Raw genomic sequence first — 24,440 nt, 5'->3', positions numbered from 1 at the left:
AATTCAAAATACTTTATTGGCATGGATAGTGTTACTGCATTGGCAAAGCAAACATACATTGACCGTACAAAACATTAAGAACACCTTCCTAATGTTGAGCTGGATGGTATTCTGGGCTGGTTGCGTGTGTGTTTGTGCCTGTGTATGTGTCTGTATGTGTCCATGTGTGTGTGTCTGTGTGTGGCTAGCTGCAGCCAAGGCAGGGTTGGTTGGTCCCGCTCCAAACCCAGATGAGAGGATCCTCGCTAGGCTCTGCATTCCTCCTCATTTATCCTCCTGGACTGGGTGACTGGCGATAAATAAAATAAAGGCTCCCAGAACCCGTACATGCACTACCAAACCAGCAGTGTGTTGTGTGTGTGTGTGTGTGTGTGTGTGTGTGTGTGTGTGTGTGTGTGTGTGTGTGTGTGTGTGTGTGTGTGTGTGTGTGTGTGTGTGTGTGTGTGTGTGTGTGTGTGTGTGTGTGCGTGTGTGTGCTTGTGTGTCTAAACTGAGGTGGAATAAATATATCTTGGTTGAGGGATCATTTGGAGGAAAAAAAATGTAATGTCATGTATAAAAATGTTATCTTTGGGTTGGAGACCTCTGACCACATCAGTCCCATCAGGGCGTAACAGCACAGTGAGTTGACAATTCACATGACACCACTTCCCCCTTGCAAACACACTGGTAGGACACAACAAACCCAACCCGCACGCACGCTGCTCATAGCAACACACACATGCATGTGTACACGTACAGTACGTGTGTGCACTGTACAGACCAGAACACACAGCTATTACACATTAATTTACCGTTCACAGATTCCATGTCAACTTGTCAGCCTAATGCTCGGGGACAATATCCCATTTTTTTCCTCAAATAATTCTTATGGAGCGTTCTTTTATGTGAGACACTACAGGCGAGATAGTGGTACAGGCAATTCACTTATCAACTCTGCAACGTGGATTTATGGGGGATTCATCTCTCACTGATGCACCGTATTGGCTTCATTGTATTTCTTGTCATTTTCTCCCAGGTATAAAAGTGTCCTTGTCTGCGTCCCAAATGGCCCCCTCTATTCTTAGTGCACTACTTTTAAACAAAGCCCTATGGGGCCTGGTGAGCCATATGGGCCCTGGTCAAAAGCAGTGCACTATACAGGGAATATAGTACCATTTGAGACTTAGCTCTTGTCTGTGAGCTACAGTGGCCTGCTGAGGACAAAGTGCCAGGGCACAGGGCCAAGGGGACACGGACAGCACAGCTCACTGGCACCATACATTACAGACTGTGGACTCTTGTCAGGAATGACCTCATACTGTTCCAGAACACCTACAGTATCTACTGTACCGTACAGTAATCGCCGTGGGTACAGAGACTACGGACTGGTTTCCCGGATGCAGACTAAGCCAGTCCTGGATTAAAAAGCATTTTCAATGGAGAATCTCTATTGAGCATGCTTTTTAGTTCAAGGCTAGGAAACAGGCCCTATGGGTTTCAACCCATAATGGATCAACTGGGTATGGACCTCTACCTGGGGTGGTAGAGCTGCATAATGACATGTCACTCATCATCTGATCAATAACCTTCTGCCTCCCTTAGCTGCAGGCTCTGTCCATTGATCTTCTGTCTGTCTGCACCACTTTTATTGTAGCAGAGCTAAATGTTACTGTAAAGCATTGCTTATTGTAGAACTGTTACATTTCAGTGCAGCAGAGCAGGAAATCAACCAGGTGCTATAGATATGAGATTATCATCTTGATTATTCAAATGTGAAGTATTTTCATATCTGGGCTTTAGTTAATCCTTCCTTCCTTCCCTCTATCCTTCGCCTTCCTACCAATGCCCAGGGGTAACGTATAGTACAACACCATACAGTCCAGCTGCTATAGTATTTTACTCAAATTCTCATCAATCAATACAAGTAACTGGGTTTCTGAGGTACAGTAATTCCAAAACCAACATTCCTGTGGCACAGTTGATTTAATTGATAAGCAGTTGACATTATTTTGTATCAATAATTAAGAATTATGAGGGCTTATTCCCGGAAAGCCTGCTATCATAAATGTTCCATTATGATTTGTGGACTCATAAAGCTATCTACTGTATATTGGACTAAGATATTACTTAAATACCCAGTTACTAAGAGAGACAGCTCGGGTTTGAAAATCGCTCAGTTCACAGTGTTTAAATTAAGCTCCATTTAGATGAGAGAGAATTACAAATGCGCCAGTCTTGACTAAATGGCTAGCCTAATTTAAGAGACCCCAAACCAGCTTTGAAACAGCCAACTGCTGTTAATTGATCTGAGTGGGCAGAATAATGCTAGTGAGAAAATATCCTAAACGCGCAGCAGTGTTGTGTTTGAGACCACCTGAAACGAGACTGATTCAAGACCAAGACCGGAGCAAATTGAGTCTGAGTCAAGACCAAGACCAGAGGAGTGGGCAAAATCAAGTCATTACCGAGATCGGGAGTGGGACAAGGGGTCTGAGACAGAGTCAAGTGATCGAGACCAGAAAAATGTGAGTCCAAGACCATGTTGTAATTTTGTCAAATCACAACCATAATAAGAGTTCAAAATGTCATATTGTGTTCATATTTCAGAACAACATACTGATTCTTTAGACATTCAGAATAGTGAATAAATGCATGTTGAGGGACAATAGAGCCACTCTACAAATTATTACTAACCCAAACACAGTGGGAAACAATGCACCTACTATGCCTTCAGAGAAGGGCTAAGGATTTACAAAATAATGCTTATAATAATAATGATATTATTATTTTCAATGATATTCTGATTTAATCTCTTCAGTTTTTGTTGGAAAGGAAAGGGTTAACACTGATTAGAAAAAAAAGATCCAATCTGGGGAGAAAAATCGATCTAGCTAAATCAGCCATTGGCTAGGCCATCAGAAGCTAGATAAATGATTTTGGAGTGACAGTGGAATCAACCAAATACATTTTGACTTAATGGGTGGGACCGTTTTTACAAAAATGAATGGAAACTTGGTCACTGCGAAATAGTGAGCAGTAGTTTTTCTAGGGTCAACCTAGCTAGCTTTTGTTGACAGCTAGTTTGCAGTGGCTGTTGTTAGCCATCTCTGTGAAAATAACATGTTTGTGAAACATTGTTGCATTTAAAGTGGAACTGACAGCATTTTAACATGAAATCTTATTAAAATCTGTTCATATACACCCCTCGGAAGAATATCACTTTTTCTTACAATGTTTGGGAATTACGAATACTAAGGCATTTGTGAAAATTATATAGCAATATAGAGTGAGGAAGGGGCCGTGCATTTGGACAATTAATAGACACTGCAGTAAATAAAACAGAATAAAAATATCTGTCTTGTCCAGGACCGGAATCTACACAGCCCGGTGCGCTATAGCTAATCAGAGCTGCAGTGGCCTTTATACAAACAAGTTAATTGCCACACGGGCCAAAAGGCTCCTTAAGGCTCCTTAACAGCTTTTATCCTCAAGCAATAAGACCGCTGAACAATTAGCCAAATGGCCACCAGATTATTTACATTGACACCCCCACTTCCGCCATTTGTTTTTTACACTGCTGCTACTCACTGTTTATTATCTATGCATAGTCACTTCACCCCTACCTTCATATACAAATTACTTTGACTAGCCTGTACTACCGCACATTGACTCTGTAACGGTACCCGCTGTATTTAGCCTCGTTATTGTTATTTTATTGTGTTACTTTGTATTATTTTTTACTTTATTTGGTAAATATTTTCTTAACTCTTTCTTGAACTGCACTATTGGATAAGGGCTTGTTAGTAAGCATTTCACGGTAAGGTCTACACATGTGACAAATACATTTGATTTGATCATTCACACTGAACTGGACTGTGTGTTTCCAGGCAGTTGGCCCTGTCATCATTCACACTGAACTGGACTGTGTGTTAACAGGCAGTTGGCCCTGTCATTTCACTTTGACCTGGACTGTGTGTTAACAGGCAGTTAGCCCTGCCGTCATTCACTTTGAACTGGACTGTGTGTTTACAGGAAGTAGGACCTGTCATCATTCACTATGAACTGGACTGTGTGTTAACAGGCAGTTGGTCCTGCCATCAGTCGTTCAAGTTCTTGCTAGCTAACCAAATGACACCTGCATCTCTAGCTGTACATAGCCACCAAAAAACAATATGAGGGGAAAAAGTCAGTCACTCACCCACTCCTCCAATGGAATGAGATGTCATCCTCCTAGCAGCTAGCTAGCTATCTAGCTAACATTATGCTCTGTATTTTTAGCTTGCTACATAAAAAGATACGCTAACCTATTAGCCACCTTATGACTGACTTGTGATCATTGCCCTTGCTAGTTTGATTGTATTGACATTTCCAGCCGTAGATACATTAGTCTGTTTTTGTCCAGAATATTGAGTAATTGAAACTGAAACAGTGCATTCTGAATGGAGGCAGTGAACAATGTACCAGGCTGGCGGTGATTTACAACCTGATAGTAATATTTATATACATACAGTTGAAGTCGGAAGTTTACATACACTTAGGTTGGAGTTATTAAAACTCATTTTTCAACCACTCCACAAATGACTTGTTATCAAACTATAGTTTTGGCAAGTTGGTTAGGACATCTACTGTGTGCATGACACAAGTAATTTTTCCAACAATTGTTTACAGACAGATTATTTCACTTGTAAATCACTGTATCACAATTCCAGTGGGCCAGAAGTTTACATACACTAAGTCGACTGTGCCTTTAAACAGCTATGGAAAATTCCAGAAATTTTCGTCATGGCTTTAGAAGCTTCTGATAGGCTAATTGACATAAATTGAGTCAATTGGAGGTGTACCTGTGGATGTATTTCAAGGCTAACTTCAAACTCAGTGTCTCTTTGCTTGACATCATGGGAAAATCAAAAGAAATCAGCCAAGTCTGGATCATCCTTGGGAGCAATTTCCAAATGCCTGAAGGTACCACGTTCATCTGTACAAACAATAGTACGCAAGTACAAATACCATGGGACCACGCAGCCGTCATACTGCTCAGGAAGGAGACGCGTTCTGTCTCGTAGAGATGAACGTACTTGGGTGAGAAAAGCGCAAATCAATCCCAGAACAACAGCAAAGGACCTTATGAAGATGCTGGCGGAAACAGGTACAAAAGTATCTATATCCACAGTAAAACGAGTCCTATATCGACACAACCTGAAAGGCTGCTTAGCAAGGAAGAAGCCACTGCTCCAAAACCGCCATAAAAAAGCCAGACTACGGTTTGCAACTTCACTTTTTGGAGAAATGTCCTCTGGTCTGATGAAACAAAAATAGAACTGTTTGGCCATAATGACCATCGTTATGTTTGGAGGAAAAAGGGGGAGGCCTGCAAGCCGAAGAACACCATCCCAACTGTGAAGCATGGGGGTGGCAGCATCATGTTGTGGGGGTGCTTTGCTGCAGGAGGGAATGGTGCACTTCAGAAAATAGATGGCATCATGAGGGAGGAAAATTATGTGGATATATTGAAGCAACATCTCAAGACATCAGTCAGGAAGTTAAAGCTTGGTCGCAAATGGGTTTTCCAAATGCACAATGAACCCAAGTATACTTCCAAAGTTGTGGAAAAATGGCTTAAGGACAACACAGTCAAGGTATTGGAGTGGCCATCACAAAGCCCTGACCTCAATCCTATAGAAAATGTGTGGGCAGAACTGAAAAAGCTTGTGCGTGCAAGGAGGCCTAAAAACCTGATTCAGTTACACCAGCTCTGTCAGGAGGAATGGGCCAAAATTCAAGCTTGTGGAAGGCTACACAAAACGTTTGACTCAAGTTAAACAATTTAAAGGCAATGCTACCAAATTCTAATTGAGTGTATGTAAACTTCTGACCTACTGGTTATGTGATGAAAGAAATAAAAGCTGAAATAAATCATTCTCTCTACTATTATTCTGACATTTCACATTCTTAAAATAAAGTGGTGATCCTAACTGACCTAAGATGGGGAATTCTTACTAGGATTAAATGTGAGGAATATTGAACAACTGAAGGTGTATGTAAACTTCCGACTTCAACTGTATATAAGTGCTTGCCTTAGTTAGCATTTTACTGGTAGATATCATAAGTTGAAACATCTTTCCTGCCCTACCGGCTACTGATGTAATTCTTCTGTGAGCTGCTCCACGCCAAAACACTCTTGCTGCCTGCAGATGCTATTAGGCTAAAACTAGGCTATGTGTGCGGTGTGCATGTGAATATATTTCACATGATTTGCGATTGTGTTGGCTACTTTGTGCATGATTTCTCTATTGTACTACATAATTGATAAGTCGTATACCTCCACTACACTACTTTGATAAGTATCAGTATGGGCTCCCGAGTGGCGCAGCGGTCTGAGCTACTGCATCTCAGTGCTAGAGGTATCACTACAGACACCCTCGAATCCAGGCTGTATCACAACTGGCCGTGTTTGGTAGTCCCATTGGGCGGGGCACAATTGGCCCAGCGTCATCTGGGTTTGGCCTGTGTAGACCATCACTGTAAATAAAATTAAAAATAAGAGTTTGTTCTTAACTGACTTGCCTGATTAAATAAAGGTAAAATAATTTTTTTTTATGGATTAAGAAGTACGTAATGCCCACTGAAAAAAACGCTGTATACCCTCCACTGGCCATTTGTGTTTTACAAAACTGGACTCTCCTACATGAGTGCGCTGGTATTACGGTTGCTGTCCTTTCAGAATCATGAACCTGTCACACACTGAAGGCCTATAGGTTCGTTACTGTGCAACATGTCTATAACACATATAAAGGCTGTTAAGATATTCATGTTTTAAGAAAGGAGTGTATGTATTTGGCCTGGTGAAGTGGTTTTATGGAAGCTGATAATTAGGATTTTTTTACTCCGCTGGTCTCAGAAAGAAATGAGGAGGACACCGAGACAAGACCGAGACACTCAATATGTGGTCTCGAGACCAAACTCAAGACCAAGACCAGTCTGGAGTACTACAACACTGACGCCCAGCAAACCTGGTCTCCATTCAGATGTGTAATTGTTTTCGCCACTCAGTTACACGGTAATACACAGTAATTACATTATCTTGTTAGCTTAATAGCATAACCCAGATGTGTTGGGTGCATCATCTGAAGAGCTCTTGAGAGGGAGGGAGGCAGAGACCTGCAAGGTGTTCATTACTTGTCAAAAGGTTGTTGAAGGTAGACTCAGCGAAATTACGTTGTCACAAGCAACACCGCAGATAGAGATGAGCGAGATGCAACAGTTCGCTCTCACAGTCACAAACAGTATCTGTGCATGTGCACAAGTTCGATTCACGCTGCTAAAGCCTGGTAGCTCCAAACCAACTCTTCAATGCCCTTAGTTGTTGCGGAAATTGGCCCACTATGTGGTTTACTTTGTGCATCTATTTAATTTAGCTGAGTCTACCTTTAAGATGGATCCTCTGGCAAAACACAAACTGCCTCTGGAAGCAACGTCAGCACAATAACTGTTGTTCGGGGAACTTCATGAAATGGGTTTCCATGGCAGAGCAGCCGCACACAAGCCTAAGATCACCATGCACAATGCCAAGCGTTGGCTGGAGTGGTGTAAAGCTCGCCACCATTGGACCATTGGAGCATTGGAAACACGTTCTCTAGAGTGATGACTGATGAATGGAAATGTGAATGGAAATCTTGGAAAGTGAAGGGAAATCTTAACGCTACAGCATACAATGACATTCTAGATGATTCTGTGCTTCCAACTTGGTGGCAACAGTTTGGGGAAGGCTCTTTCGTGTTTCAGTATGACAATGCCCCCGTGCACAAAGTGAGGTCCATACAGAAATGGTTTGTCGAGGTTGGTTGGAAGAACTTAACTGCCTGCACAGAGCCCTGACTTCAACCCCATCGAATACCTTTGGGATGAATTGGAATGCCGACTGTGAGCCAGGTCTAATCACCCAACATCAGTGCCCAACCTCACTAATGCTCTTGTGGCTGAATGGAAGCAGGTCTCCGTAGCACTGTTCCAACATCTAGTGGAAAGCCTTCCCAGAGAGAGTAAAGGCTGTTATAGCAGCAAAGCGGGGACCAACTCCATATTAATGCGCATGATTTCGGAATGCGATGTTCGACTTTCAGGCGTCCACATACTTTTGGTCATGTAATGCATGTGTACGTACTGTATGCTGTCATGTGGTAGGTCTAGTGTGAGGGAATGGAAAACGTTGGTTATTTTATTTAACTAGGCAAGTCAGTCTTATTTACAATGACTGCCTACCCCGGCCAACGCTGGGCCAATTGTGCGCCGCCCTATGGAACTTCCAATCACGGCCGGATGTGATACAGCCTGGATTCGAACCAGGGACTGTAGTGACGTCTCTTGCACTAAGATGCAGTGCCTTAGACCGCCGCGCCACTCAGGAGCTTGAGGGCTACTTCATGCATGACTTCTAATTCATGCTACTTCATGCATGACATTTCATTTGATGATTTAAGTAATTTAGGTCATAGGCTAGAATGTCAAGAGACCTGGCTTTAAACAGTGGCATAATACATGGAAAGGTGAGAACCAGAGGGGGCACTTAAGCCTACAAAACTGTGAGTTGTAGAGGTACAATTCATATACAGACAGTGCCAGTTTATGCTACATGTACATCCAGGTCTGCCTGATTGTTGATGCAGCAACAGCAACATAATCACCTCAGCAGATTGCACAAAGATGGGCAGACAGAGCAAATATTTGAACAAAGCATAGATCAATGAAAAATCAAGAAGGGCCCCCGAAAAATAAATCTCCCAGGCAGAGACAAACATTAAAATCATGACAAGGACAAAGTGTTCCTGTATTTTTTAAGTGCGGCCCTCTTTGTCCCCCAGCTCTGATTAATTCATGAGGAACAGCCAAACCGCCCCCATCTACCCTTATTCATGCATTTTTGATTTATTTCTTCCTTAACTAATCAAGGATATGATCATTACTCAGGAAGATGCAGGGGTGAACCCCCGAACTCCTGGCAGGTCAGGGGAAGGCCGATGCCCTCATTGTGGTTACCACACCAGCGACGGTTGCTCTCTGATAAAAAATGGTGATAGATACGCCCTCGACTGATAGCCCTCAAGGCCATTTGTCAATGGACTGGGAGGGGAGAGAGCCCAACAGAGTTGTATAAGGATGGAACCGACATAGAAAACAAGCAAGGATGGTGTCAGGGCTCATGGCACGGAGACTGTGCTGCTGTCCCCCGGGGCATTGGTCTCCCGGCTGGCCTGGACTGGAAGTGAAGCGGAGACCACACTGCCAACGGGAGCAGCACAGGAAGTGGAGGGGGGACAAAAGGTCACTGTTTGAGGAATGTGGTGGCTGGGTTCCATTTACGACGTGCTCGCCCAATCAGACGCCAGCTTGGTGAGCAGCCAACTTGGAAGGCGCGAGAGCGCCTTGGCTTACAGGAATGGGAGATGGAAGGGGAAGGGAGAGGGGGGCTTGAGCTGTGTGAGGCTCTGCAGAAAAACAAAATGAATGGATTATGAGTGCAACACGTTGAGGTTTGTGTGCTGGACGCCACCCAATTAATGGAATACTCCCATTGCGATTACTAATTAAGGTCATTAATACACATGCGAACAGGGGAAAGGCTAACAGTCTCTCTCCCTGCCTCTCTCATTTCTACCTAGCTCGCCTCGTTCTGGAATCGCTTCTGGGGAGAGAGAGGCATTTTGGAAGAGGTCTGCTGCTGGCCGCACTTCAGTTGAGATTCTCATCTGCACATAATTCACTTTCAAAGGGCAGAGGGGCTATGGAGAGAATCCTTAATTACACCGGCATCGTGTACAACATAGACAAATGTTTATATGTTGGCCACACTAATGAGAAACCAATAATGGATGCAAACAGCAATCACTTGCCTTTCTCTCTCTCCACTTCCCCGAAAAGCCATACGGGACAATCCGAAACAGGGCTTTTTGGAGAGCGCTACCTCATTCATCAATTCTCCTTTATGCTCGGCATCATGCAATACTATACTCAGCCGTCAATGTAGCCATAAATCTCTCTTTATAGGGCCTAACATGGCAGATATTTATCCATTAAAGGGTCATTCTGTGCTAGCGGGTTAGTGTATGGATGCAGGCAATTGTAATGGTCAAGCCTAGACAGTGATGCCCTACTTTATATACTGTATATTTTATACAGGATCATTAGGCAAAGGTACCAGTTTGCTATATCACTACAATTGTTATTACGTACACAAGGAATAATGACAGTGTGTTGGAAATTAATTGTATTTAAACCTTCATTAAAACCTCTAATTATTTCACAGCAAGACGCCAGCAGGGTTATCGGGAGTTTGTTTGCAAATCCTTGAAAGTACATTATTGAAGTGCCGTGTGATATTGTGTAGTGTACCTTCTATGTAATTACCATGTGGATTTAATTATCATCTAATATAATAACATATGCCTTTTAGCAGACGCTTTAATCCAAAGCCATACGCACATAGATTTTATGTACTTGTGTTGCCGCGAATCAAACCCACTATCCTGGCATTGCAAGTACCTACTGAGCTATAGAGGACCAATATAAATAAACTTGGTGACAGGTTACGTGGTTACCAGGTTTCCATCCAACCATTTCATGCGACTGAATTACCTGATGCATGAAAAAAGTCACAACCGGGCTGATGGAATCAGGATATGCCGGTAAAATGTAATAAACGCCAACAGACAGTTTGTTCGTTAGACATGGTGGGATCTTTTTGTGTTGGTAAAATGAATTATGGGAGAAATTGCGGTGGAAACGCCTTAATGCGTAAATATGATATAATAACCATCACATCGAAGTAAAGCTGGAGTCACGCGATGATATGTTTGTGTGGTCCCCCCACTACAACTCAGGAAACCATGCATTTTATTAGGCAACACATGAAATAAGTTATGATTAACTTCACAGGGTGGTGAAAGTGCACGTGATGAGCTTGATGCTCCTTTCCAATAAATATTGACGGTCTTATTCTTGTGACGTGATGATCGATGTTTGGCTGCCATTTGACAAATAAAAATAATATTGCTCTTATCCATAATAATCTCAAAATGTAGGTTGTCTACCTGCACCATATCTGCGAGCTGTTGAGCTGTTGCAGATTTTTGAATATTTGCATAAAAATCTGTCGCAAATTGGATGGAAACCTAGCTATTGAGGAACAACAACAGGCAGCTGAGAAGAGAACAAAGTCGTGGGAGCCAATCGGCTCATCTAATTTCCCACAATTCAGTGCGGTGTCGCGCCGGCAGGCGGGCTTGGTGAATCTCCGCCTCAGCGGCCTTATCTCCTGGCGTAGGAAACGGAGGTCCTTTAAAGGTCTGAGGTCATTTCCTCTGCCTCGGGGCTCATACAGGAAAATATAAAATGTCTCCATTCGGCCAGCCCCTGCTTTCCTTCAAATGCCTGAGCTGCCTTTTTCAAGCTTTTAAGAGGCCCTTGTGGCCTCCGGATGGCAAATTAGTGGCTTCGGTTCCCCCAGACCCTCAGATGAAGCCAACCCATATCTCACTCCTACTAAATGAGAAACATCCAAAGGGAACCAGAGGGAACAATAGAGGGAGAGAAAGAGAGAGAATGCCTCCCCTTTTACCCACAGAGCTTGACGACCCTTAAGCCTTTCACAACTTCCTGTTCACATTGCTCTCCGGTTGGTCCAGGGCGTGAGTCAGCGATGGGAAGATGGAGAGGCTCATTCAAGGCCCGTGCGATGCAGAGGTGAAAGGCAGCCACGCTGTGAATCTAGGCAGGCGGAGGATTGATCGATCTGGTCCTGGCTGCTGCAGGAGCCATAGAGTCCTAAGGCAGATGGATGAGTGTGTGGCTGGGGGTGTAGGCTGTGGGTGGAGGAGAGGAGAGGCTGTACTATCCTAGCCTCAATGTGATTGTGCACTCTTTGCAAATGTTTTTCCATGGGGTTCGAAATTATTGACACCCTTGATAAAGATGAGCAAAAATGACTGTATAAAATAAATGATTCAAATACTGAGCTGTATTATATGCAAAAAATGTTTTGAAATTATATTGTTTTATACTAATACAATTGGCAGAGAAAGAGATTCTGTCTGATTCTGTAATACATTTTTTTCTCAAAAAGGTGGTGTTCAAAATGTTGATTTTGTGGCAAATTAACAATTTCTTTGTGTATTTTGATGTGTGCTTAGGGTTATTGTCTTGCTGGAAGATCCACTTGCGTCCAAGTTCCGCTTGCGTCCAAGTTCCAGCCTCCTGGCAGAGGCCACCAGGTTTTTGGCTAAAATGTCCTGCCGTTGACCTTAACAAGGGCCCCAGGACCAGTGGATGCAAAATAGCCCCATAGCATCAATGATCCACCACCATATTTTATGAGGTTATTTATGAGGTTATTTTCTGCATTCTCATTTCAACACCAAAGACCTCTATTTTCATTTTCAATAATCTTTTTTTGTATTTTACCCACTCAGGGAGGTGAAGGTAGAGTCATGCTTCCTCCGAAACATGACCCACCAAACCGCGCTTCTTAACACCCGCCCACTTCATCCGGAAGCCTGCCATACCAATGTGTCAGAGGAAACACCGTTCACCTGACGACTGTCAGCCCGCAGGCACGCCAAAGTCACTAGAGCACAATGAGCCAAGTAAAGCCCCCCCCGGCCAAACCCTTCCCTAACCCAGACAACACTGAGTCAATTGTGCAATTCCTGATCAGGACCGGTTGTGATATAGGCCGGGATTGAACCCGGGTCCGTAGTGACACCTCTAGCATTGCAATGCAGTGCCTTAGACCGCTGTGCCACTCGGCAGGCCCTCATTTTCAATAATCTTGACCCCTACCCTTTTTGAGAATTGTTTTAATCACTTGTTAAACAAAACCTCTTTCTCTGAGCAATTGTACTAGTATAAATAATATACCGTAAATTCCGGACTATAAGCCGCAACTTTTTTCCCACGCTTTGAATAATGACGCGGCTAATATATGGCTTTTTTCCCGCTTTAAATAGTTTTTTTTCTGCAAAAAAACACATTCTGTGACGTGCTCAGTTTTTTGGCGGCATGAAGCTTTCATTAGACCAATGAAATTTTAGAACGGGTTAAGGTCAAACAACTTTTTTGTTTACTGTTTAGATTAAATCGAGCGCTATCAAACTTCCCATCATTCTGATTACGGTAGTCATTTTGTCACCCTCATCATGGCAAAGACACGGAGAAATGCATATGATGCAGCTTTCAAGTTGAAGGCGATTGATCTGGCTGTTGGAAAAGGAAATAGAGCTGCTGCATGGGAGCTTGGTCTTAATGAGTCGATGATAAGACGTTGGAAACAGCAGCGTGAGGAATTGACTCAGTGCAAAAAGACAACTAAAGCTTACTGCAATTTTTTTATTTTTTGTTACAAGCCGTGTTTCGTTAAAGCCTATTTATTTTTGTTACAAGCCGTGTTTCGTTAAAGCCTATTTATTTTTGTTACAAGCTGTGTTTCGTTAAAGCCTGTGTAAAGTTAATTTGTTTCAATGTACCGGTAGGCACCTGTGGCTTATAGACATGTGCGGCTTATTTTTTAAATTCAGTGGGTGCGGCTTATATTCAGGTGCGCTTAATAGTCCGGAAATTACGGTAATTAAAAAAATATGTAGCATACTTTTATAGTGCTTTTCATTACAATCTAAAAGTGCTTTAAGCAAACAAACACAAAATAACATGCAATTTTGGAAAGCAAAAACAAATAGTTAGTAATCGATAATGGCAGGCAGGGTAGTTAATTCATGACTTGAGCAGTCAGCGCCAGGAGGAAGGCTACAATAGAGGCAGTTCGGAGATGAACCGGAGGGTGGTCACATCAAGGGGGTTTTAGACTGGTCCAGAGCCGTTCATCAGGGCAGCCTGGCCCGTGCCATCTCTGAAGCAGTGCTTCTCAGTAAAAGTCTCTGAAGTTAAACTCCATGGGTAGAACTTCCCCACTCCCGATGTGTTGTACCCACCTGGGTGAAACCACGACAGCCGCCACAAAAGCACACTAACCACTGGAGAAAACTGCTCAAAACTTCAACCTCTGCATTTTCAACGAGCCTTCCATCTCCAAACACTATCCCCTTACTTCAAATCAAAACATATCTAGCTAGTTTGCTAGAGAGTTAGCTAGCTGAGCTTCTTGATGACAGTGACGCATTAGTTAGGTGAAACCAACTGATTTGCCAGTTATACCATGCCGATAGCTAACAAATTAGCTAACAAAAACAAACATTTAGGGGAAAAAATGCTATCAAAAGTACCAAAAAATGATTAATATTTACAATTTTACAGGAGTACCTAGGCTGCTATTCCGGCACTATGGCAATGATTGACCATGCGTGCATTTGTGTGTGACACTTGTACAGTGACCCACACATCTCTGTCTCCCTACAACAAACAGGTTGATCTCCCACTCTTTTCTCTCAGTGCATCTCACAGTTTCTTCATCTTTCCCAGAGATGACTGGTTGATGACCTCTTGCACCTTCCCCTTTTCTCGCGCTTTACTGCATGCTCACTGAGCTGAACTAAATACAAATAACACAGGATAGGAGGAAGGGGGGAATTGGCCCGGCTTGTTGCCGGTTCGCTGTCTGTCTGATGGTGCCACGGTGATAAAAAAAAGCACTGCTTCTGACATTTAAACAAGCGCCAGGTCAAAAGGGCAGACGACTGAAAACAAAGTGATACTGGATCAGGGCGACGCGGTGCTCTTTTTTATGACAGACATGAAGCCTGCTCTGACCCATGCCTTCCTGCTTCTCTTTGAGGGGAAATGCATTCACCTTTACAAGGATGGAGAGGATGAGAGAGCATCTTTTGAAAGTAACACATCTATTTAGAAGCAGATTGTGTAGACCAGAGTAACCTCTGAACATTGATGTTATCATAAAAAAGGGTCTATGGGTATGCTACAACATTGGTCTCTCACTAGGAGACAATAATAAAAAAAGAAATGCTGGTCAGGGATCAAGAAGAAAAAAAACAACACAGGCCCTCTGTGTCAAGCACTCTAAAATCTGAAATATATTGCACATGTATTTCAACATCAGTATGAAAGGAATGAGGCCCTGGCTGTCAATAGTGATCAGAGACATAGGTTACATGAAAGGGATTTGCCTTAATACAGAAACACATGGCTTCTGACGAGACCATTACTCTCTCTCTCTCTCTCTCTCTCTCTCACACCGTGTCTACTTCTGTGTCTCTTTCTGTCTCTCTCTCAGGGCTGGACCATCATTTCCACTCGTAAAATACAGACGCTTATACTTGGCTCTTGGCATCACTGGATTCCAGGCAGGTGAGGTATGGGAATCTAGTCTCCCACACCCGCGAGCGCAGAGCTGAGTGCCTGGCCCTTCAGATCATAACTCACCAGGCCAGTGCCTGGACACAGAGAGACTCTACTGTACTTCATCTGCAATTTACTTCTCACCTCTGGTGTACCCTTATACTCCCACAATCCTCTCTCCTTGTTTTCCACGACCAATGGCTCCATCCATCCTCCTAATCAGGGAAACAGGTTGACTTTTGACGGCCTACATGAGTCACCAGCAACACATTAACACTTTAGTAATTTAGCAGACAGTCTTATACAGAGCGACTTACAGGTGCAATTGGGGTTAAGTGCCTTGCTCAAGGGCACATCAACAGATTTTTCACCAAGTCGTCTCGGGAATTCAAACCGGGGACCTTTCGGGTTACTGGCCCAAAGCTTTTAACCGTTAGGCTGCCTGCCGCCCCACACAAAGGTGGTTAAGCCAATCCGAGGGTTTTCCAGCCTCCACATTTGACCCGGCACACAACAGGTGGGATCTATCCAGGTAAGGATGGCTAGGAAGGCGGCTTCACCTTGAAGGGGGCCGCGTTGCTGAGTGAGGAAGCTGCAAAAAGCTATTAAAAGTATTGATGGAAGTTCAGTAGCGCTTAAACAGTGCTGCCAGACACCTCGGGGCAAGTACCAGACTAATCAAGTTTTTTTTCTCCTCCTCCAAGACTCAGGCTGGCATTAGCCATTAAAGGGCTCTACACACTCTACACAAACAGAGCGACAGAGCTGCCATTAGCGTAGAGTGTGCAACAGGCTTAAGAGGAGAATGAACAAAAGGAAAACTACTGTATTATACTTACAGTACTGTAGCAGCTCGACTGGAGCAGGGAATAGCTCTACAAATAGCTTGAGACGTAAGACGAGAGGGATAGTAATCAATGTTTAACTGAACCGTACTTGCCTGTTAGCCTTCTCATTGGATATGTATACTTGAGTAGCATTTTCAATATGAGTCGCTACTATCACGGCGCCATTGTTCGGTTTGCTGTGTCAACATTACATTCATAGCGAGTATACAGAGAGCACAGGCTAATGCTGTTTTCCAGGAAAGAGGAGGAAATAAAAAGAGTGGACAGAGACGTACTGTAGCTAGGGAGGGGTTGCACAACAACTGCCTATCCTCTGACGTCCTTCCAGCGAGCGAGCTTCATCACAAGGACTAGTTGTTTACCTCCATCCTTCCTCCAGCTAGCGCTACCTGCTAAATCCTCGATTTACAACATGCAGGCGCTTCCTTGACTGAGGTCTATGTTTATGCCAGGGCTTGGCTCCAAACGCTTCCTATGACAACATCTGCCTTGAAGAGTGATTGTCATGCCACGGACGGTGGCAGACACAAGGCTCCCGTGGCTAACACAAGGCTCAGCATTTGCACTGCGTAGGGAATAGGGTGCCATTTGGGATACAGTGACCTTGGTGACGTACCTTTGCACTGGTTGGTGTTCTTGTCCAGGATGGCCTTGGTTGACACTATTTTCCCATATCTGTGAAGAGAAAAGCGATGACAGAGCATTTTAGTATTACACTAGACTGGCTTTATGACCTTAGGCTAGGCATGACATCACTCAAATAGACATCAAGCATTTAAAGTGCATCCTCCATTTTTTCCATACCTCTATAACTACCAGTCGTAAAGTTGGACAAAAATGCACTAATGTCAGAAAATTCATCAACGGTTCATAACAACATTTGGCGAAGCAGAGTAACATTTTAGAATGACTAGGCGGAATGTTTCTAGAACAAAACAACATCTGGAATATTCTTAGAATTCAGTAATGCTATTACCATTACAGTAGGCTATTTGTTCTCTCTCAATTCTCTAACCCCCACTTGGCCTATTCAATAAATAAATGTAGCAAGCCACGAATGCTCTCTTGATAACCATTACCGCTGTTGGGAAATAAACAGCGGAAGTTAACACATCGGGAATGTCTACTACCACTTCATCTCTCCCATTAATCAAACAACTGCACTATGACTCGCTGCAGCAAAAACTCATCGTTATGAACTGTGTGTGGACTAGAGGATGACTGCGTCAGTCAGCTCTCTCTGTGTGTGTGTGCCTGCCTGTGTGTTTGTTACTGTGTGTATGCGTGCGTGCCTGTATGTGCCCTTGTGTGTGCGTAGGAAATTGAGCTTGTCTCTCAGTAAATAGGGAAGTGTGCAGCTTCCTGGCCCATATTTCACCAGCGGGGGATAATTGTGCCATTTCTCAACGCACAGTGGAAACTCTATTTACTGCATGCTACGTTGGGGTGGGTGGCAGGTATGAACTGATGAGCACAAAGAGGAAAACTACAGCCTGACACTCAGCCTCCTGGATACCAATCAGACTATTGTCTTGATGGGATAGAGGCACAGGGGAATTTGACTGTGGTTACGTCCCAAATGGCCCCTATTCCCAATTAGACTGGGTCAAAAGTAGTGTCCTATTAAAAGAATAGGGTGTCATTAGGGACGCAGGGCTACAGATGGAAACTTGTGGTAAGAAATATCAACAGGGATTTGTAATCACTGAGAGAATTCGAGGACGTCTCCCAAGAGCAATAGAAAAGATTGGATTCAACATGGGGTTAGTGGCATTGATATACTCCAAGCACAATTGTTTTATTTTATTGATGTTGCACTGTTGAGGAAAAAGCTTACAAAGTAAGCATTTCACTCATTCGTTTACGCCTGCTGTATCCTGTGCATGTGACAAATACACTTTGATGACATTTTTTTGTTGCATAATTACCCAAGACACAATGGTAATAATGAGATGGGAGGTCTTTGTATGAGCGTGTAACTCTATGCTTGTGAATAGGGTTCAACAGAGCAGACATTGGAAAGGTGATCAGAGCTTTACATTTTCCCAACTAACTCAGTGAAGTTACACATCAACTGTAAAATGTATACTGTTAACGTTGCACTGATCAACGTGTGCATGGGTTTTTTGCATGTCTGGTTGTGTAGGCAAGAGTATGTTTATTTGTATGTCTGTGTGTGTGTACAATCCACTCGTTCTGGGAACCAGTTAAAAAGGCCTCCTATTGGCATGCAGTTGGGGAAAGTTATCATTCTAACTTTGTTTGGGTCCACTGGGACCAGGAGACACTCGTTTCTGGTTGCCAACTAATCATGGCTCGTCTCATTAAATGTTAAAGATGGTTCATCAATGCATCCTGTCTGTGATCCAAAAATACCACACAAAGACACCAGGGGTGGGAAGAAAAGAAAAGGTAGTATCATGCATCTAGCACATAGTGGAGAATTTTGGAAATAAACAGGGAATACAAGCTGTACACGAGCTGTGTATGTGTGTGTGGTCACCATGCTGGCGGCTCCTCTTCCAGGACTGGTTGGTGAGGCTTTGATGTGACAGAGACAGTCCCTGTGAAGCCCAGGTTTAACAATGGTGATGCTGTAGCTCTTCTGGAGCCGGTCTCCACTAATTCTATTTCAATCTCTCTGTCTCCGCTATGACTGTCTTTACTGACCCTAGTGAGTCCTTCCCCAGTCTCTCTCTCTCTGGCTCCCTCTTCTCTTTCTCTCTCTCTCTCTCTCTCTCTCTCTCTCTCTCTCTCTTTCTAGTGGTGTACCGCAGTTTCGCGGGACCCGCCCGCAAGGTCTGAGAAAGGCCTTTTTACCTTAGGGTAAAAAATGACCAGCCTTCACTAAACCCCTAAAATAAAGCAGCTTAATTGAATTTTAAACCCCAAATCTATTTTGCATTACGAAACAACCTGTTATTCATCAGAAACTTTGTGAATATCTGGGTTTTCCCTCTTCACAATGCAGAAAGACTGCATTTAATCAGTGGACACCACTCGTTTTTATTACAACATACCTGTTTATAATTGTTTTCTTTACTAAAGTAGAGGTTTATTATTATTATTATTGCTAAAGGTACTGCATAGGTGTAAACATGAACTTTTTAGCAAGAGATAGCACTTGTACAGCCTAAGAAAGTAGCAGAAATGTGCAGAAAGTAGTTTTGAATGCATTTTATTGAAGGGAAACAATGTTGAACAGTCTTGAACTTTTTTGGCAACATAGTGACATATTCTTATATACTGTACAATGAGGAATTCAATTACAAAATACTAGTCTTCTCCTATTTTTTTTAACCATTGTCCCCACCCACAAGGTCTATAAACAACAACAATAAATAAGAATTAAATAAGATAATAGATACAAAACAAAAACGTGAAGAACATAAATCAATGAACTCTAATTAGCACATGTAGGACAATATGCAAGTGTGTGTGCATGGACTTTGCAGATGTATTCTGACATGTGCAGCACATAGTATTTGTTTTCAGTCCTTCTTTGGGAGGCAGAATTGGCATCTCCTCCTCTTGCCTGCCCAAGCTGCAGCCTCATGTGGATCAGGACAAGATTCAGCCCCCTGAACAGCTTTCACAAGCGCTGCAGAGGCTGCTGTGCGGGGGAAGCGCTCCCTTCGTTGAATGTGTGGGGTTACAAGTGCCTTTCCCAGCTGCTCCAGTAACACCCTCCTCTTGTTCCGCTTATCAGGCATCCAGGTAGGGTTGATCTTGTTCCATATCACGAAGGCATTGTATGAGGACACATCCATGATGTTATGGAAGATGACCAGGGGCCAGCGGGCAGTCAACCTCCTGCAGCTGTAAATTCCTTGTCCAGGTTGTCCACGCCTCCTTTGTTGTGGTTGCCGTCCAGTATGCTTCTTGTCCTCACGATCACTGATCTCAGCTGTTTTGTGCAGTGTACTCAGGAGGACCACATTCTTGTTCCTTTTTGGGGGGTAAGAAACTAGAGTGGTGGTCCATCTGTCACATCAAGCACAAACTGCATCCCCTGGTGCTTCTCCGGGCCTCCACTGGTCGGCTTCCCTGTGTAGACTTGCATCTTCCAAGTGTAGCTGGATTGTGCGTCCCAGGCCACCCATATCTTGATGCCATACGTTGTTGGCTTGCTGGGCATATACTGTCGGAAAGGACAGCGACCTTTTGACCGAAGAGATTACTATCAGTAATTAGTGTTAGTGTCACAGAAAAAAATCACATAAATCAATGATATTACAGCAACATATAATAAAATGAACAGTGAAAATCACTTACATTACAGATATGAAAATAAAAATGTAACTCTGAATGGAACCAGTTGCTCATCCACTGTTACTTCAGGCCCAGGGATGTAGAGGTATGGCAGGCTCTCCACCCACTTCTCCAAGACCTCTCTTATGGCCGCCAGTTTGTCTCTCACAGATCTTGCAGGTCTGACTCACGGTTATCAAATCGTAGCATTCTTTAGAAAGTGTGAAAGACTTTGTGGCATCGTGGCACAGAAAATCACCCTTCCACTCTCTGCATCCCATAGACTACATGTAGCCTTGCCTCGGGACCTATACACACCCACTAAGATTAGCAGCTCTATGTAGGCACGCAGGTCAATCTCATCTATCCTTTTCTAGTTGTCTCCATATTTACGGAAACCCTCCAAATTTGTCATCTCCAGGATGATTTTTTCGATGGCTGGTGTGATGAACATTTAGAATGTTGAGGCAATGTCCTGGGCATGGGCAACTGCATGTCTTGTGGGCCCTGGGGTCATCCTTATGACATTTTGTGCTGCCATCCTGCTCTGGTTGTCATATGGTGACAAGGACCATGTTATTTTGCTGTTCTTTGACAAAAATGTGGGGATTTCTTCTTCTTCTTCAGATAACACCTCCTCTTCTAAATCATAGTTTTTTTGTTCCTCCTGGACATCTGAAAAAATCTGACTGAAACGTGCACTCATGGCTTCAGTAAAGAGAGAATTGGGGGGACTGTCATCTGTAGCACCTTTATAGCCTCTGACTGCATTACCCATTAGTAAACAATGTTTTAAGAAAGAGAGAAAGATGTGTGTGTGTGTGTGTGTGTGTGTGTGTGTGTGTGTGTGTGTATCTTTGTGGTTTTTGTGGTGTGTAAATTATTTTATAACTGCCGGGTCAAAAATGACCCTAAGACAATCTTTGTACCCTGGTGGTGTCTACAGCTTTCATGGAAATATGAACAAAGGCGATGTTTCACTTTTTGTAATGTTGGGGTCACTCTAGGAAAAGTAATGAAATTCCAAGTTGGAAACATATCATTTAGGGGGTTTTCTCTGCTGTTAAACATAGGGGCAGGTCATTTTTGACCCTTAAGACAACACAAGGGTTAAAGTACAAAAGAGAAAATAAATAAACATAAATATGGGTTGCATTTGCGATGGTGTTTGTTCTTCACTGGTTGCCCTTTTCTTGTGGCAACAGGCCACAAATATTGCTGCTGTGATGGCACACGGTGGTATTTCACCCAATAGATATGGGAGTTTATCAAAATTGGGTTTGTTTTCAAATTCGTTGTGCATCTGTGTAATCTGAGGGAAATGTGTGTCTCTAATATGGTCATACATTTGGCAGGAGGTTAGGAAGTGCAGCTCAGTTTCTACCTCATTTTGTGGGCAGTGTGCACATGGCCTGTCTTCTCTTGAGAGCCAGGTCTGCCTACAGCGGCCTTTCTCAATAGCAAGGCTATGCTCACTGAGTCTGTACATAGTCAAAGCTTTCCTCTCTGACAATACTACAAAGGAATACAGGCGGTTTTATACCGTTGAAATCTGTACAAATGTATTCGTTTTCTGGGTACTGAAATATGATGTGTAGCCTCATCCACATCTACTTTTTGGGTGGAGGTTGAGGTCTAATGATAAGACATTGGATCCTTTGAATGGTTTGAATATCCCCTTTTTTCCTCCGTGGGTGAAATGATCCAGGCATATTTCATTTCTGCCATAGCGCTGTGGGTGAAGTGGTTCTTATGTGGGGATGGAGAGCAGGCCGGAGCCAGCACACATCACTGGTGCAGCTTTGCAGGAGGAGGGGTGAGGGAGACTGGCAGACCACCCAAGCGTGGTGTTGTCCCCCCGCTGGCTCTCCAAAGGCCCTCGCTGTCTGGGTGTTTGTTTGCTGTGGTAGACATGTGAAGTGGCATGACAGGTAGGTGGGAAACAGCTCCAGGCAGTTTCTGCTTCATGTCTGCGTTTCCACTGACTACATGGAATAACCACATCCACTAGGGGGATACAGTCACATTCTGTCCTATGTGTGTGTGTGTGTGTGTGTGTGTGTGTGTGTGTGTGTGTGTGTGTGTGTGTGTGTGTGTGTGTAGGCACCCCAGGGTGTCTGACGAGGGGGTCTGAGAAATAGATTGAGCGATAAAGTGTGAGCGATAAAGTGTAAGCAGATAAGTGAAACGGGAAAGAACGAGAGAGAGCGAGAGAGAGAGGTGTGTTACATCAAGGTATGGCACCTTGTAATCCCGGGCCCCTGAGTTAGTGCCACATTCCGGTTGACCCTCAAGCTCAGCCGACCCCTCTCAGAGCTCTAAAGGTGAGCCTGGCAGACAGGGGTCAAATCACAGCTATTTGTGAAGTGGGGCAATAAGGACTAGGACCAGTACACCTGGAAGCATAGGAGCTTCCTCTGTGACTACAGGACAGAGAGTTAGGGCAGGCGAGGAGGCCCAAAGTGTGTTCCAAATGGCACTACATTTCCCTTTTTGACCAGAGTCCAGGGCTTTATATAGGGAATAGGGTGCCACTCGGGATGCAGCCCCAGTCTCCCAGTGTACTGCGGAGACAGACAGGCAAGTGCTGTACACTGCTGAACTAGTCTGCTCTATCCTGATGGACACCTGGCAGGGGGGAGAGCCGCTGCTCACTCGAGTAGCACTGAATCAAAATCAATCACGCTCCACTCTCCTGAGCTGTACTTGTGTACTGTAGAGGGACCTGCCCTTTGAAGATATTCCACAGCATGGCCACTGCACTACCACTGTACAAGATGTTACTGTTGTCGGTTAAGCTCTTCTCTCCCTGCTTCTATCAGGTGATACAACGGTTTTATATGATCTGCAGGTCTAAGCTCTTTGGCCCTCCTCACCCTCCGGTCCTACTCACTGTGGGACGTATTCCCACTGTGGAAGACAACCGTTCTATTTCAAAATGTCATCCTGACATTACTGCGTCGAATATGAATTATGAAAATTGCGCTTCTGGCAACAACGGCTCTTTGACAAATTGTGACCCGGTGGATTAGGCCAATCATTTTCTGGTTTCAAGAAACCCTGTCAACTGGCCCAGGGCTGTCCAAAATGTGATCACACCCAAGACTGGGTTGTATTTGGCCAGTTTAACCTCATCTGGGATCTGGCTCTTTGTTGTCAAGTTTAAGAGGCTTTAACTGAGGCTAGCCTGACTAGCCTCCAATAGCAGTGTTGGCCATGTTGAGTTAGTGCCTGCAGATGACCTGAGAATTATTTAGTGGTGATGTCATTGTCACCCCAGGATCTGTATCAGGCCAAAAATAACACACACACACATGCACACACTCACACGCTGAACGCATGGACACACTAACACCCACACAAACACAAACTCACTCTGAGCACGCATGCATGCATGCGCGCACGCACGCACACACACACACACACACACACACACGGGATAATGCATTTCTGACAGGTAGTGCTGGTGAAAGATGCTGGCCGGTCATCAGATTGTAGCTCACTACAGAGATCTCCACCCACATGTACCAGAAGGAGGGAGGGAGAGAGCCAGAGAAGGAGCAAAAAAGAGAGAGAGAGAGAGCGGGAGAGAGAGGGGGAGAGAGAACGAGAGCGAGAGAGTGAGAGAACAAAAGAATGAGAGAAAGAGAGAACGAGAGTGAACGACCACAGTGGCTCCACTATAGATTTGGAGTGCTTTTAATGGAGTGAGTGGGAGAGAAAAATGTCTGTGTGTTTGTGTGTGTACTTGTATGTGTGTGGACTTGTATGTTTAATAGAAGGAGTAATGGGTACAGTGTACAGTATGGCTATTTTCCACTAGTATAGCTATTACCACAGTTCTCTTTCAAGCTTCAGCATTCCAGAATGTTTGTCCACACCCGTCTACAACCTGTCAAGCCGACATGCCACGCATTTCTGTCTGACACGCACAAATGAACACATCTCATCTGTGTTGCTTTCTCCACACTACTCCAGATAAAAGGGAAAGAGCGAGAGAGAAAGCGGGGGAAGGGATGGAGAGCGAGAGGGAGGGTACGTCAAAGCACCTGGGAGAGAAGT

At 43.9% G+C, this 24,440-nt stretch overlaps 1 protein-coding gene across 2 annotated transcripts in view; it reads right to left on the bottom strand.

Moving 5' to 3' along the window:
• The window catches only part of LOC106588200 (RNA-binding motif, single-stranded-interacting protein 3), a 251,388-nt gene that overhangs the window by 152,854 nt on the left and 74,094 nt on the right, over positions 1 to 24,440 (bottom strand). For both annotated transcript variants that reach the window (XM_014176955.2, XM_014176957.2), the window contains exon 3: positions 16,744 to 16,802. In XM_014176955.2, the coding sequence (XP_014032430.1) occupies positions 16,744 to 16,802 (59 nt within the window). The remainder of the gene's footprint in view (positions 1 to 16,743; positions 16,803 to 24,440) is intronic.

The sequence above is a fragment of the Salmo salar genome, chromosome ssa27, assembly GCF_905237065.1.
Source record: "Salmo salar chromosome ssa27, Ssal_v3.1, whole genome shotgun sequence".
In the NCBI taxonomy this organism is placed as follows: domain Eukaryota; kingdom Metazoa; phylum Chordata; class Actinopteri; order Salmoniformes; family Salmonidae; genus Salmo; species Salmo salar.
The sequence above is the reverse complement of the archived record's forward strand: the minus strand, read 5'-3'. Positions and strand labels throughout refer to the sequence as shown.